At 35.6% G+C, this 17051-nt stretch overlaps 3 protein-coding genes and 1 pseudogene across 4 annotated transcripts; 1 reads left to right on the top strand and 3 right to left on the bottom strand.

Moving 5' to 3' along the window:
- Positions 1-785: 785 nt before the first annotated feature.
- On the bottom strand, positions 786-1918 carry LOC130990034 (probable carboxylesterase 15; annotated as a pseudogene).
- LOC130987765 (uncharacterized) lies at positions 1748-7179 on the top strand. Its single transcript, XM_057911427.1, has 12 exons — positions 1748-1967; positions 2123-2215; positions 2355-2419; positions 2711-2765; positions 3762-3851; positions 3968-4052; positions 4142-4237; positions 5406-5590; positions 5669-5757; positions 6594-6693; positions 6806-6865; positions 6951-7179. The coding sequence occupies exons 1-11, from the start codon at positions 1917-1919 to the stop codon at positions 6848-6850; spliced, it is 954 nt and encodes a 317-aa protein (XP_057767410.1). The 5' UTR covers positions 1748-1916; the 3' UTR covers positions 6851-6865; positions 6951-7179.
- Positions 7180-8255: 1076 nt separating this feature from the next.
- LOC130987764 (uncharacterized) lies at positions 8256-11262 on the bottom strand. 2 transcript variants are annotated; one of them, XM_057911425.1, is made up of 5 exons: positions 11010-11262; positions 10868-10917; positions 10327-10453; positions 9126-9230; positions 8256-9035 (listed from the first exon to the last, which is right to left on the bottom strand). In XM_057911425.1, the coding sequence occupies exons 1-5, from the start codon at positions 11110-11112 to the stop codon at positions 8413-8415; spliced, it is 1008 nt and encodes a 335-aa protein (XP_057767408.1). In that variant the 5' UTR covers positions 11113-11262; the 3' UTR covers positions 8256-8412. The 2 variants fall into 2 exon arrangements, with proteins under 2 accessions (XP_057767408.1, XP_057767407.1); XM_057911424.1 differs by having other exon boundaries at positions 8256-9230; positions 11010-11228.
- A 2702-nt stretch (positions 11263-13964) lies between these two features.
- LOC130987766 (pentatricopeptide repeat-containing protein At5g48910-like) lies at positions 13965-16823 on the bottom strand. Its single transcript, XM_057911428.1, has 2 exons — positions 16672-16823; positions 13965-15881 (listed from the first exon to the last, which is right to left on the bottom strand). Exon 2 carries the CDS (start codon positions 15670-15672, stop codon positions 14053-14055), a length of 1620 nt encoding a protein of 539 aa, XP_057767411.1. The 5' UTR covers positions 15673-15881; positions 16672-16823; the 3' UTR covers positions 13965-14052.
- Between the last annotated feature and the right edge of the window lie 228 nt (positions 16824-17051).

A 17051-nucleotide genomic window follows, 5' to 3' on the forward strand; every position in this document is an offset into this window, starting at 1 on the left:
CCTTATCGTCTGCTCTGCTCTCTCTCAAATCTCAAGACTCTCATCTCTCTCTCATTCTAGGGCCCTCTGAATGTTAGGGCCGGCTCAACGATGAAATATATATAAGATGAATCCTTGTAAAAATATAATACTACATATAGAATAATATATACTCCACAATAAAAAAAAAATAGGCCTCTCAAAATTTGGGCTCCTACGCAATGACTTATTATGCATATGCCTAGGTATGGCCCTGCATTGTTTGACCATTTGTGTTTATGTATGTTTAGGGGTTTGCTGGGGCCCGAGGCGGCGGAGGGCGGCAGAGCCGTTGGAGAGAGGTCAAGGCGGCGGCGGCGCTGGTCCGTAGAGGGATAGAACGAGAAGGTCTCTGGAAGAGGGCGGTAAGGCGAGGGTTTTCTGATTTGAGTAATGAAACAAAAACGTCGTTTTTTATTTTCATGACACGCGTATTGCTAGATCATTAAAAATGTCACGCGTATTGCCACCTACATTAAATAATGGGTTAAGTACCAAATACCCCCCCCCCAACGTTGGGGCCCCTATCGCGTATAGGACCCTATAGTCAGGGTAGGCGCTGTTTACTACCTCAACGTGGCTAAACCTAAGCAAACCCCCTCCCCCCTGCGTTTTAACACCGTTAAGTCACCGTTAAAAAATTAATTTTTTTAAAATTTTTAATTAAGATGGTCTCTCTTTCTCTCTCCCCCCTCCCCCCATCGAGCATCCTTTCCCGGCGAGAGAACATCGCCCCTCCGCCGTGGTCTCCACCTTCCTAGACGACGCTAACCCCGTGGAGCCCGCCGCAACCGGTCCGGCCTCCCCAACAGCACGTAGCCCCGCACCCTAACCAGGGCCAACTCCAGCGATCCACGACGGAGCTCCACCGCCAGATGGTGGGCCAGGTTCCCGCTGGAGGAATCACCCACCACGAACACTCTCCCGAAATCAATTCCCTCCCGCAGCCACTCATCACCGCTGCCGTCAGCCAGCAGAGCCTGCTGCTGCAGCCACTTGAGAGAGCTGAACACATCTTCTACGGCGGGGAGCCTGTGCTCCAGCGCTAGCCGGTAGTCAGGCGCCACCACCATGACCTGCAGGGCGGAGGCAAGGCGGAGGCAACAAGTGTGGTGGTGGGGCAACCACCCCCATGGAAGAAGTAGAGAATGGGGAGGGCGGCGGCGGGGGTGGAGCGGGGCTTGTAGAGGCGGAGGTGGAGGTTGCGTTGGTTGTCATAAGCAGTCTTTCCAGATAGCGGTGCCATCATCCTCCACTTTGGTGGGGAATTGAATATCGTGGGTGCGGGAAATGGCGCCGCCAGGGAGGCCAGACCGGCTGCGGCGGGCTCCACGGGGTTAGCGTCGTCTAGGAAGGTGGAGACCACGACGGAGGGGCGATGTTCTCTCGCCGGGAAAGGATGCTCGATGGGGGGGAGAGAGAGAGAGACCATCTTAATTAAAAATATAATTTTTTTTTTTAACGGTGTTAAAACGTAGGGGGATTTGCTTAGGTTTAGCCACGTTGAGGTAGTAAACAGCGCCTACTCTGACTATAGGGTCCTATACGCGATAGGGACCCCAACGTTTGGGGGTATTTGGTACTTAACCCTTAAATAATAGTCCACGTCGTTGCCGGTAAACTTTAATCATAAATCGAAATTCTCGTTGTGTGCAAATTTCAATTAACTCAAAAGTTTATGTATTATGAAGTTATTTTTTAAGGTTATGTAGAAAATGCAAATTTGGTGAAATTCGTGTATTTTCCTGCTACTAACCGTTGTTTTTTTTATGTATATATATTTTAATTTTTGTAATTTTTTTTTATAAATTAATTTTTGTAATGTTAAGAAGAAGCAGCTTTGTCCGCAGGAGTGCCGGTGAGAAACTGAGTGAGGGTCGAATATTCCGGCAAGAGTCATGTCAGTTGAGATCAAACTCTCTCGATTCAACCGTATCTATCGCCACGATGTCAGTCCCTCTCTCTCTCCAATATGCATATGTGTGTGTATATAAACTATTTGTCAATTCATGTATGATTTTCCTTATCAAAAAAAAAAAAAAAAATTCATGTATGATTTTTTCAATAATTTGTTTGTGAGCTGAATAACTGTTGATATATGAAGGAACTCCTTGAAGGAAAGGTAATCACGACGCTGAATTCTTCAATCTCCTACCAATCCATTCGCCTAACACTTAATGGCGCTGTCAATTTGCAGGTTTTCATTTTTCTCTTTTCCTTAATGCTATGGGTTTCAGCTCTCTACTTTTTTTGTGCTAAATTCCTTATTGTTAATAAACTAATCCTTTAGTTAGGTTTTTCCAAGGAATTACGTTGAGATTATTGGTGAATTTTAGGTACGTGGCGGATCAGCTGGAGTTATTGAGTCCCTGTACGGTGTCATTAAGCCAATTCCAATTGTGTAAGCCTCCTCTTCTTATGTCTGCAACTCAATTTAGGTGTGTAAAAGTTGATTGTTAAATTATAAATCTCGAGGTACATGGTTTGGACATTGATTACTATGCACTTCAAACAAGCACTTTCTCATTTTTTGGGTTTTACGTATATATATGTAATGACTTCTTGGGTCACTGAATTATGAAATGGAACTTTATTTCTATGACGAGAAGTAATTTCCACTAAATTGATCGGTTTATATTATTTTTCCCCCAGTGCTTTGCTTTCACTATTGATTTTGATCATGCCTGAGCAGGAAGAAGGTTGTTGATATCCGATCATCTGGAAAGATAGGATCAGGTACGACTGAGGTATGATGAGGGGTGTATCACATCATATTTGGTCTTGCATAATTTTGAAAGCTCTATCTAAATGTATACCTGGTGAGCCACTTCTAGTTGTGCCTACTGCTCCAAGTCTGTAAAAGTTTATAGAAATTTCTTGTATATGATATTTAGACAAGTAAGATATACTCTGTGCACCGTCTTGAGTCAATATTCAACTATGATGAGCCAAAAAGGAGGATGACAATAAAAAAAAGACGAAACTCGGAAGTCAGTTAAACTATAGTAAATCAATTTACAAGGGTGTCAATCCAGGACGACAGACATATCTCTAAATGGAAAGGGAATATCTTCTTGCTTTCATGTTGTTATTGGTTCTGAGAATTTAGAGGGTTAAACGTTTGCTATATTTGCAAGGTCAAGGGTATTTTTAGAATGACATTTCGAAAATAGATTGAAGGATTTGCAATGAGATCAATCTAGTAATGATGTTACAAGTACATTTCTAATCTTGTAGAAGGATGTTTTACTTCTTGCTCATGTGCTTAAATATATTATACTTCATAGCTTCAACGGTTTTTTCTTTTCTTTTCTTTTTGTAAGTATTTTGTAGACAACATGTCAGCATATATGATTTGTCACCAATGTTCACTAATACACGTAGCATTAGTTGCTGCTGATGGCCCTTTCTAAGATTATACATGCAACACATAAAAGGTGATATACTTAATAATGCTCCAGATGCCTCTGTTAAAATCTTCGAGGCAAAGAGTCCTGAAAAGTAGTGTTTCAGTACTGATGATGGATTTGTTGATCAGATCATATGAGCATAGCGCTTGTTAGGAATCTTGTTGTGATTTGGCTAGTATTTTTAAATGAATTTTTACATTACAGTTAATTTTGTAGAAGTACAATATATGCACATGGTGCTCCCAACATACTCTTGATAATGATTTGTTGATTCCCTCACATAATGTTTTGATGTTCATTTATAAAATATTTAATTTTGTTTTCATCTTCTAGATACCATTTTCTGTGATCTTGAAAGATCCTAAAGAAAAGAATCTTGGGAGGTTTTATGAAACCTTTCATGGAGGCAATATCAGCATCCAGGTAATAATACTAAATCTTTTTATGTAATTACTTTTTACTTCATGGGCTATTTTAGTTAATTTCTCTTAATGGTAAAGAGTTATTCACATGCTTATGTTTAACAAATGCCATCACAGTATCTGGTAACTGTTGACATAGTGAGAGGATACTTACACAAGCCTTTGTCAGCCACAATAGAATACATTGTTGAGAGTGCTAAAGGTTCGCATTTATCCCAATGCCCATGTGTTTTTAACCTACACTTGCCCGTACGTGAAGATGTTGATTTATCTTTTAATTCCTTGTCTCAGATAATCTTCCGCAGAAACCGATTTCCCCAGATATGGTCATCTTCTATATTACGCAGGATACACAAAGGCACACATTACTTCCTGAACTGAAATCAGGTTCCATCTTTGCATAGTTTCCCATAGTTTAAGTATTAATCAGTCAAAGTCGATAGTTCAGGATAAATATAGAAAAATAAAAAATACTGATAGTTTGGGATAGATTTGACTATTTAGCCTTTTTTTTTTTTTTTTTTTAAAAATTTGATTTTTAAATAAGGCTATCCAATGGGCCATAGAAGCAAATTACTTATAAAAGTTGGTTGTGTTAATTGATTTTGAAGAACAGCGTTTTAGCTGTGGCAGGATTAATTCATGTGAACCTCCTTTTGTGCGGTGTTTTTTCAATTCCAGTTTATTCAGTTATTCGCATGTGCTTTCACTCTTAACATTATTCAGTTATTCGTGCGTGCCTTCTTCAACATTCCTTCTTTGTGTTTAAACTAGAAAGGAAGGTGCTTGATAATGTCACTCAGATATACTTTTTCATCCTTATGATACTTAACTCTACCTTTTGCTTTGTTTGGATGAATGACCTCATCTGAAAGATATTAATCTTACATAAGAATTTCAGGTACTTACCGTAGTTGACTTGAGAAACTTTTGTGATTGTCTTCTAAGTTACCTGTTATTTTCTGTTTCGTGATTTATTGTCAAGCTTCGGATTTCTAGAGTCCTCAGTTTAATCTAAAAACTATTAAAAATTTACTTCACCAGTGATAACTTATTTTATTAAGTCAGATATGAATATGAATGGAATTTTAAAGAATTTGAGAAGGAATTTTTGAACATATAAGTTCTTGTAAAACAATGTGGTGTACTCTATACCTCAGCCTTTACAGAAACATGCATTAACTTAAATGCTGGGAACTAAAAATAGCTGGAGAAACCAGTTATAATACTTGCGTTTATGATGCTTGCCTGCCAATGAAGAAATAGCTCTAATGAGTTCTCTCTAGTTTCTACTGAAATATACACCTCTCTATGTCAATATTGAAATTGAACATCAATCCAGGGATTCCACTTTCTCCTTCTTATCTTTTTCATTAGGTAAAGCTGCATTGAAACATATGTTCTAGAAGCAGTTGACACTCACATGCGCGTGTGCGCGCACACACACACACTCACATTGTTTCTCTAAGATGTGACTGAGCAATATTATGCATCTCGGTTTTGTTAGAAGTTCCCCATATTTTGAACCCTTAATCACATACACTAATCAAAATAGGTGGTTTTCGGATTACTGGAAGAATATGCACTCAGTGCTCTTTATCAGATCCTATTGATGGAGAGCTAACTGTTGAAACTTCTGCTGTTCCTATTCGATCCATTGACATTCACTTGCTTAGAGTGGAGTCAATTTTGGTTGGAGAAAAGATAGCGACTGAGTCATCTGTGATACAAGAAACTCAGGCATTCCCGCTTTTCCTTGATTACTCAATTGTAGTTAACTGGTGACGCGCTCTTATCAATGGTCCTTTCCCTTGTTAGATAGCAGACGGGGATGTTTGTCGTGGCATGACTTTGCCCATTTACATCATTCTTCCTCGTCTTTTGACATGTCCGACCACTTTTGCTGGGTAAGCATTTGAATGCAGAAATTTCCTTTGAATTGATGTTTGATATCTTATTGCTAACTCAAGAGTGCTAATCACTTGCTGTTGATTGCTTGGGGTTTTTGAAAATTAGTTTGTTCAATATAGAATAATACTATGTTTTACTCCCTCTGTCCCACAAAAACATTGCCCAATTTGCCATTTTGGTACGTTCCTAAAAAATACACTTTCCACTTTTGGCACTACCCCACCAAAAACCCCTTATTTTTTAATCTCTATTTTCTCAACTTATTCACAAAAAAACCACTCATGACCCACCACTCCACTCACAACTCACTCATCTTAAAACCCATGCCACCAAAAGTGCTGCATGTTTTTGTGGGACGGAGGGAGTATTATACTTGAAATCTGAAAAGTGGTCATAATTTAACATCCTTATGCTGATTGCTGACACAGTCAATCAAGGCTCAGAAAGAGTTCTCAATTCATAAAACTGTGAACTTTAAGGAACGCCATTTTTCTTATGATCTGAAAGCGTGTTTGCTTATGTGTGTATATATATATATATCTTTTTTACTCCATTGTCGATTCTTCTGATGAGCAGTTGAATTCTGCAGTGCACTCTTGGCTTAGAATATATGTTGGCGTTCACTAGTTCAATCTTAAAAGTTCTAGGATTTTGCTCCTGTAAACTCCATAATAACAGGCAATATCCTGGTTTTCACGCCATAGGTTTCTCTTTTTTTTCATACTCCCTCCACCCTCTCGCAGAAGTTATAAATCAATCTTTAGGCTGTTTATAATTCAAACCATGAATAAATATGGCAATTTGTAGTTACTAATGGAAGTTCTCTTTTCAGTCCATTTTCAATAGAGTTCAAGCTGAGCATCGTGATAACTTTCGCATCAGATCTATATAAGAAGCATGCAAAAGCTGACCCGATATCTTCTAAACCATGGGTATGCACCTAATTGCTCAGTGTAATTTCCGTAACTGCATGCTTCGTTCTTACTCAGAATGTTCGTCTTTTCCGCCCTCAACTTATTTCCTTTTACATTTGTTTAAATTTAGCTGGCAATCGAAAGCGTGCCACTGGAATTGGTTCGCACAGCATGAGATTGGTTTAACAAGGTGAAGTGAACTCAAACCGATTCCCTCAACTGTTTCTTCTGTTTCTGATCAATACACTAACTTATTTATCATTTTCGTGAAAAAGATTGGGCGTGTGGAACATGGCTTCTTCAAATGTATTGAGCAACATAGGAGGTTAAGAGTTGTTAAAGCATTTGTATAGATATTTGCATTAGGCTGATCTTCCAATATTGCTCTCATGTAGATTTCACGTATGGGAAACTCGGTTGTCCCCTTTTACGATGGATGATTGATGTTTGATGGAATATGTGATTAGTATTGAGTTTATAAAAATGTTATTTAAATTAGTACTATTTCATGAAAGCATTTTTTATCTACGGTAGATAATTCTCGTATCTTTGCTTGTGAAAATGTATATATAGATGGATAATGCATTTTTTTATCTACGGTAGATAATTCTCGTATCTTTGCTTGTGAAAATGTATATATAGATGGATAATTGCCAGAAAAATCTCACCATTTTACCGTAATTATAATTTCAAAATTAGGACACGATGTGTTAATATGTAGCAATTTAAAATATCCCTAATTGTTCTGGTTATTTGTGCATGTGTCTATAACGACGTCAATTTATCAAAAAAATCTAGTATTTTTTGGCCTAAATGTGTTTTCAATATTAAGTAAGTGCTGTATAATTTATTATGAGTAGCCAATTGTAGAAAAAAAATGATGGATTAATAATAATAATTGATGGATTTTTCCCTTCAAAAAAATGATGGATTAATAATAATAATAATAATAATAATAATAATAATAATAATAATAATAATAATAATAATAATAATACTCTCAATAAGACAAAAGATTTGATAAAAAAGAAAGATAAAATAATTTATTATGAGTAGCCAATTGTAGAAAAAAGATGTTGTCCAACTTATCCAATAACCTATTTTATCAAATAGAATAATTTCACTTGTTATTTTATTATTAAAAATACAACAATAAATAATGAAAAAAGAAATATATTTAGATTATAGTGGGTCATTGATAAAGGATAAAATTTATAGAATTGAATTAAATTATAAGTTATGTACGTGAAGAATAGAGAAATTATTTTTTTTATTAAATAATTGAATTGATGAAAGTCATTGATAAACATAGTGAAAACAGCTCTAGCGGTAGAGTGAAAAACTCGTAGCTAAAGATCAGATCTTTACCTACGTCTTCTAATTTGGGCTCAACTTCTTCCTCTCTTTTCTTTTCTTTTTTGACATGGGAAACGAAACCATGGAGTTTGAACCCCGAACCTCACTATGTTAGATCATCACTGTTTGGATGTCACTGAAATGACAAATTTACTAATGTTTTGCAAGCTATACAAAAATCACCCTATATACAAAATGAATATATAAGGGGGCTTAGCAAAATCTGCAGTTCAAATGTCAAATTTGATCACTCAGTCCCAAATAAAAAGTAGAGGCCATATGTACTGATGTACTTATTTTTAGCACAATTCTGATACTGTTAAGATTAAAACAAACTGATAGTTGTTATATATGGATACACTTGAAAATACATGGCTTACCCTACTCGGTTGAGAACTCAAACAGCATGCTATGGCTGTACTTCTCTCCTGGTTGGACGACGACGGAAGGGAAGTTCGGCTGGTTGATGGCGTTCGGAAATCCCTGCGTCTCGAGACACGCAGCCGAATGCTTTCCATAAACAGCACCACCTTTACCAACAACGCCGTTCACATAATTCGCAGTGTAAAACTGCATACCAGGAGCATTGGTCCATAGATCAAGAGTCCTTGAGCTAGCAGGATCCTTCAACTTTGCAGCGTGCTTCAAGCCCGATTTTTGCTCCCCGCAGTCGAGAACATAATTGTGGTCGTAGCCTATACCAACCTCGTTGATACGGGTGCCAATCTTATTTCCAGTAGTGAAGTCAAAGGGTGTGCCCTTGACGGGCATGATCTCACCGGTTGGAACGGTGTTCTGGTCCACGGGAGTGATGTGATCCGCCCATATCTGAATAGTATGATCTAGAACTGTTCCAGATTCGTGACCGGCTAGGTTCCAATAGGTGTGCTGTGCTAAGCTGATTGGTGTTGCCTTATTCTCCGGCACACCTTCCATGTCGAGCCTCATTGTAGTCTTGGATGTGAGCGTATACGTCGCGCTGAAAGAAACATCACCTGGATAGCCTGTATTGCAGATGATAAAATAAGTGAAAATGTATGTGTGGGTAATAAGGTGAAGGGGTTTAACGCAGTCGACTCTAATGCATTCGTTACCTTCTTCCCCATCGGGACTGCGATACTTAAAGGTAATTGATGGAGTATCACCCTGCTTATATTCAGCCACTTCCCAGATGACCTTGTCAAATCCCTTGTTCCCACCTTCAAGGAAAATGACACAGAAATATAAAATCAAGTCAAAATTTGAAATTTCTAGTTGGACTAAAGCAGACCCCAGTTTTTAATTAATTTATAAAATTCCGTTCAACCAGTAAAAAATACAAACGCGACCTGTCCTCTCGTTATATATTTGAAGGGCCTATATATGAAGGAGGGAAAGGAATGGGTTTCAAGTCTTGATTTTGTTTGGACATTTATGCTATATCTTCTTGGAGATGGTGGTGTTCATGTAATCCATATAATTTGGAGGCATTTGAAACTTCTTTTCTTTTATCAAACTTCTCCTCAACTCTAAATCTTTTTGTCCAAGAACACCCTCGGAAAATAACAACATTGATATCCTACAATGCGAAAATGGCACCTGACATCAAAATTTACGACCGCCCACCCCCTCACACCCTTCTAGCAAACTTTTTTACAACCATGAAATATTACAAAGGAGCACGACAAAGATAAAGAAAACATTGAACTTTGTATTCATTGTAGAAACGGCACAAGGGTCCTGCACAGAGGAGGAACCACTGCTGTAGACCATTTACTCATGTAGGAAATTCGCAGGGAGGAATGACTTTTACCAAATTAGAGGGCCAAGGAAGAATTAAAATGATAGGTAACAACAATTCCTATGATTTTGGGAAAGAAAAGAATTTGCAGGCTATAAACTAGATCAAATAAGTGAACAATAGTATACTAAACTGATCATTTACTCCTTATTTCTGAACTCTTCTTACCCTTAGTTCGTTCTTGATCACAAGCTAAATTACGATCACTATGGTTTCTCCATTATTATTCTCACAAAACAAACTACACCAATCAATAGATGAGGTCCATAGAAATTATGTTCCATTTTTTTAAGGGATAAGTCGAGTAACCAAGAATACCAACTACGAGTTCCAAACCAACCAAACCAAACCTTGTTCATCTTTTGCACTATAACTCTTCTCACTTCCAAAACTAGTACCGATAACATATAGAAGCAAAATGATATAGAATCAAATTTCCGATTGAATTGCATAAAAGGCGAGACGCGGTAAGCAACATATATATGTGAAGAAGTGAAAATAAATGGTGAGGATACCATGGAGACTGTTGGGTGGCTTGTTAATAGGCAATGAGTACTCAACTCCATTGAGTGTAAACTTCCCATCTCTGATCCTATTCGCCACCCGACCCACGATACATCCAAAGTAAGGAGCAGCACCTTTCTGCACATAAACCAACAATAAGAAGAAGAGGCACACTCCATCCATCCTAATTAAATCCTAATTGTGATTAATAAATCCTAATTGGGATTAAAAACTCTAATTAGAGATTAATAAACCCTAACTGGATTTAAGTAGGGCAGATGCACACAAATTTTTGCCTAACAAGAATCATAATAATAACTAAATGAATAAAGCATATACAATAAAGAAAAAAGTTCAAGGAGAAGCACCTTTCAAGACAAAAGCAATTTAAAGTCAATCACAAAACTCACACACACACACACATAGATTCTCAACAGAGAACAAGGTATCTTCAAATCCATGATGACATGCAATCATTCAAAAACCCATATGACAATAGTTAAAATGGAATTTGAATAATACTATATTAACTTGAATAAAAAATTCAGTGACCTGATATGGCTCAATTGTGTCAAATCCAAGAACGACATCGGCCAATTTCCCTTCAGCAATCCAAAACCAAAACATCAATACAAAAATACTTGAAAAAGAGAAAAAAGATTGGATTTTTATTCGAACTAAATGCAGAAAATACCATCTTGGTCTGGTACAAAGACTGAGGTGATGGTGCATCCGTAATTGGAGACGATTACACGCATAGTGCCATTGTTAAGTTCAAAAAGCTTGGCCTCCGCCATTAGAATGCTGAAAAATTATTCTTTTTTGGTTGTGTTGTTTTGGCTACAGAAAATAAGAGTCGGAGAAGTAATATTCGATCAGATTCGGCAGTGAAGTAGAAGGTTGGTGGGCCAATATAATCAATTTTATATACGTTTATTCAATCATTAAATCTATAGAAATCACATGTTGATTTTTTATATATAAACTAAATTATTATTATATAAAAAAATTATAAATATTATAAAAATATATAATTTGAGTGGAATATACAAAAAGATAAAAAAGAAGAAGAAGAAGAATTCATAATATAAAAATAGATATTATGAAAAAGCAACAGAAATTAAGAAAATAAAATAAGTAATTTTTTTTGAGAAATAGAGTTATTCAATAGAAGAGGAGAGGGAAGAAATAATTTTTTTTAAGTTTTAATTTTTGAATACATATGACTTTTATATTTTACATTTAATATTTATATAAATTATATAAAATTATACCTCTTGTTGTGATCGTTAATTTGATAAGCATATCAAATATTTTATAATTAGCCAAATCTCACAATTTTAGAGGGAAAAAAAATTAATTAGGAAGATGAAGAAAGAAACAAAAAAAAAATATAATATACAAATAAACCTTCAATTTTATTAAAATAAAAAAATTATACCTCAATTATGAAATTAATTTCAAATCAAAAGTTGTTATATAAAATAGATTTAAATAATATTTTTTTTATTTTTAATTTAAATATTAATTAAAATAATATTTTATATTAATTTTTATAAAACTTAACAAAATTCAAAAAATTTAAATATAATATACAACTTGAAAATCAATTTTTGGTAAGTCTTTGACAACTCAAAATCTAAATAAAAGAATATATATAGTACAACTGTTTAAACAAATAAAATTTGAATCTCACCTTGATTTTTTATAAGACTCCATCAATTCAAAATTTAAATAAAATAATACATTCTTTTATGTTTAACTAATTTTGAACTCCACATCAATCTCAGTAGACTTTGACAACTCAGAATATAAATGAAGTAATACAATTTAAATTATACATCGATTTTTATGAGACTTCACAAATTTAAAATTTAAATTTAAATAAAATATAATTTTTATAATTATTTTTTAAACAATAATTTGGAATTAAATTAATGGGCATTTCTATATTAATAATTAACGAGTATTTACATTATTTATTATTAATGCATGAATATTTAAATACTTCCCCCGTTCCACTTACAAGAGCACACTTTTATTTTTAGTTTGTCCATTTATAATAACACTTGCTAAAAATAATATGTAATCTCTACTGACTCTACACACATTAAAGAAGTGGTTCTTATTCACTTTGCACTCTAAACACGTTATTCTTAATCTCCATGTCAATTTTTATTGTGTCATTATAAGTGGGACATATGAAATATATAAGAACGTATGTTTAATTATTTAATAAATATTTAAAACTAACTTCTTCTAGTAATGATTTTTTTAAAAAACAACTTTCCTTTTCTACTCATCATTTTGTTTTCTTCTACTTCTCTAACCAACAACACAAGAAGATGAATGAATGGTTAAAAAAAATGAATGAAGTTTCAATTGACTAAATTCAAAGTCAGCTACTATAATCCCTAGAATAAATACTTAGATAGTCATGTTCATAAGCACAAAATAACTAGAATCAAATAAAATCGTAATTGAAAGCAAGAATCCAAAGGAGGATTCTTTAATCTTGGCCTTCAATGTTGAATCTTCTCTTCATTACTCCTCCAATAGCTTTCAATTCCTCACTTTCTCTCTCTAACTCTCAAAAAACGTTTGAAATCTAGAAAAGTAACTGTGATGAGAAGGTTAGAAATGAAGTTGGGAGGGCTATTTATAATTTAGGTGGTGTATGGGTTTTAAAGTGAGATGAGATGAAGCCAAAAATAGAAGAGAAATGCCCAAAATAAAGAAAGAAAGAAGGCCACACATTTGAGAGATTGTGGGCCACATGCAAAATATGGCCCTATGACGCGGCTACATTTGACGTCGTCAAGCCCTTATTCTTAATGAAATTAGGATACAAATTTGTTCCGAGCATGTGCAAAACGAGAATTTGTTGAACATACGATAATTTATATATGCAATTAATCTTTATATAGGATTTGTCAAAACACAAATCATCATCGAAATATATGTTCTACTATGTCCCGAAAAAGTTTGATGAGCTAGCAATTTTATTAATTGAAAAAAATAATATATTGAAAACCTTTGATCTTGAAAAACATTATTGATAATTTTACTTCTCAAAATATTAAAAGATCTAAATTATTTCAATAATTATTTAATCATTATTTTTTGATTTATTACACTTTATAATTAACTAATATTGAAATTACATAACCACGCAAACATGTAAAACGATCATATACTATTGCGAATTGATACAAAATTATTGAAGTTTCATTTGTGAAGAGACCCATTTTTTCATTTTCACCTAGAGCCCTCAAAATGTAAGGAGACCCTGCCCTTAGCTCTATATATAAATTTATGAGGTAGTCTTGGATACAATCAAGTGTATTGTACAATCGGATTACATCCTCACTCAGATCCTGACCCGTACCCTGATTCGAACCCGCAACCTGACCCAAACCGTGTACTATTTTGGATGCAGTGCAACTCAGTTGTACGGTACACTTGGTTGTACCTAAGTTTTTGTGTAAATTTACATATCAATTCATATACATTAATAATTGCAATAAGTTGACACCAACAACAGAAAACAAAACATCATTGAAGTAGAATACCAACACGAAGAGAAGAGAAGGAAGCAGCTGTGGAAACTAACTAGCTAGCCTCCTAAAATACTAGAGCCAGGGATGAATAACGCAATTCAATCTTGACATTTTATTTTCTTTTCTAGGAAAAAATGAAATGTTTTGACAATCATATAGAGAAACTGGACTTTATCATCACCTAGTGCTGTCATCATACTCATACAACGTTATAGGATCCGATACATGACACAGTAAAAGATCAAGAATCTTACAAATTTCGCCTGCCTGAGGATGCAACACATCACCAGCAACAAACTCTCTCACAATTCCATCAACTTCTACGGCGCTGCAGCCCGGTTTTTTCCTCATTCGTTTCGTCTCAATCTGTCTCCTAACGCTCTTTGCTTCACGTTCCCAACCAGCTTCCCGGTACATATTATAAGCCAGCACGTGAATCCCGTGATCAGCAACTCCCTTATCAGCTAGCTTTCTCCACAGTCTATTCCCAATATCGACCTTCCCATGAATCCTACATGCCCCCAGCAGAGCTCCCCATACATTGGCATCCCCCTCGCCAATTCCATGGATGTTATCTTCAATAAATTTCTCGGCTTTCTCTATCCCACCCGATCTGGCCAAGAGGTCTACGACACAGGCATAGTGCTCGATTTTAGGCTCAACCTTGTAGACGCTACTCATACTCTCAAACAGAGAAAGGCCCTCTTGGACCATCCTAGCATGAGTACAAGCAGTGAGGACAGCAACAAATGTAGCATCAGTTGGTCGGGTCCCACTCAGAACCATGTCATTAAATAGTTCAAGTGATTTCATCGCGTCCCCATGTAGTGCCACTCCAGATATGATAGAATTCCAGGCTCGGCAATCCTTGTCCGTAATCTCTTCAAAAACTGTTAAAGCTAGTTTCACACAACCACATTTTGAGTACATGTCAACCAATGCGGTAGCTAGAATAGGATTGGAGATATACCTGCATTTCTTAGCATATGAATGTATCCATAAGCCCTGCGCTAATGCACCGAGATGAGCACATGCAGTAAGTGCACTCACAAGAACCGACTCATTAGGCTTCAAACCCGAACCTTCCATTCTTTTATACAAGCATAACACTTCTCTGAAATCACTTTTTCGTGAATATGCTGCAATTATTGCACTCCAGGAGATCACGTTCCTCTCTGGCATCTTATCAAACAATGCTCTTGCTTTCTTGATGTCTCCCGTTTTACCATAACCATCAATCATTGCAGTCCATAGCACCACATCTCTCACCGGAATTTCGCCAAACAGCTCTTCTGCTGTCCCCATGTCAAGATTTAATGCATAGAACTCAATCAAAGCGCTTGCAATAAATAGGTCAGAACCAAATCCCATTTTAAAAACATTAGCATGTACTGACAGACCTATACGACTAGACTCCTGTGAAACCATGGAACAAGCTTTGACTAGAGGTGTAAAAGTGTAGTTATTTTTAATAAGTCCATCTTTCATCATATCTTTGTAGCACAAGATGGCCTTAACAGGTTGCTTGGATTGCACATATCCTCTAATTATAGTATTGTACTGAAAGGTAGTACGTGACCGAAGGTTTTGGAAGATAACACAAGCATATGAGAACAAGGTAAGGTTAGAGGAGGTTGCAGCATCTGATAGGAGAGAAGTAAAAGAGGCCGTGTCGGCTGAGAAGGGGAGTTTCACAAGGTTGGCATGGAATATTTTGAGCTGATTCAGAACTTTGCATTGTTGAGTGAGGAATTTTGTGTCTGTTGGGAGTCTAAACTTAATTCCTTTTTCAATCATTTGAAAGTGTGTTTAACCATACTGGATGGAGGGACAACTTAACTATTTGGAAATAAGGTCAGAAGCAATTCTGCTACAGTTTTATCTTAAGAGGGATTCTAAAGTTTCTCACAGGTCTAACAGGATTTATGATCTTGCTCTTCATTATCAACTCTTGTTTCTTTCAAGATTGTTGTCGTGATTTGCTCCATTACTCCATCTACATCAACCTGAAAAATATTTATTAAGACTAGCATAAGTCAATCTGTAACAACACCGCTGACAATCTCTCTCAAAAATTTCAGAACATCACAAGGACTTGAAAAACAGTCATTATTTTGTCTAACCACTGTAAGTATTATACAACATATTAGAAGATTGTCCCATTGATAAGATAATTTGCTAATTAATTCAAAACATGAACACTACCATTTAAATGACACTAATAAATTCAAAGTTCCAAAAGAAGAAGGTGGAAAAGTTTAAATATGAATCACTCCAAGCAAATATAAACTGAAGAGTGATTTAACAGAGAAATTCACATATAAATTGTAGTTATACTCCTGAAGTATTAGCTCCAATACCCCAGAGAAAAGGGTTCAAAAGGTATGATTCAAGAAACATTGGCAAATCTCATTTGGTGACTGAGATTATAGCTTATGCAACCACCACCAACAAATGAACAAAAACAAATATATGCAAACAGAAATTTGCAAGCAAAGGTCTTAAAATTAGGTTATATATACATGCACATATATATAGCAAAAAAGAAAATTAAGCGGCAAGAAACAATATATCCATCCAATTGAGACTAATAGAAAAATCAAGACAGTATAATGCAAGACTTTTGAATTCAAGAAATAATTGGAAAATTTTAAAACACAGGAACTCAAATGAAAGATAAATTAGGAGAAAGAACAGTGAGAACTGAATTAACAGAATATTAGGATAATAAAGGGAAATTACTTTTACAGCTGAAAATATAACCTGAAAGACAAGCATATAGAAAACATGAGTTACCTTAATCGTGATGGCGGCGGCGGCGGTGACGGCCGAAGTCAGGCAGCACTGTGGCGGAGCCGCGGAGGCGGAGTATTAAATAATGCTTCCCGTCTAGAGTTTGGGTATTTAGCTACATGTATTAATTTGGGGCCCTGAACAAATGTTCGCAGATTTTGTAGTATCTTCAAGTTTGTTTAAATTTTTTTTTTAATAAATTAACAAACCAAAATTGAACTTAGTAATGTTTGGCTCGTTAAGTTTGTGAACAAGCTCGTTAAATAATTCAACTTGAAAAAGTATAAATTATTAGTATGTAGAATATATATTTATCTTTAGTCCAAAAAAAGAGAGTAAATATTTATCTACTAAAATTAATAATAATTGTATTAAATCTCTAA

Source organism: Salvia miltiorrhiza, chromosome 6 (genome assembly GCF_028751815.1).
Source record: "Salvia miltiorrhiza cultivar Shanhuang (shh) chromosome 6, IMPLAD_Smil_shh, whole genome shotgun sequence".
Lineage (NCBI taxonomy): Eukaryota > Viridiplantae > Streptophyta > Magnoliopsida > Lamiales > Lamiaceae > Salvia > Salvia miltiorrhiza.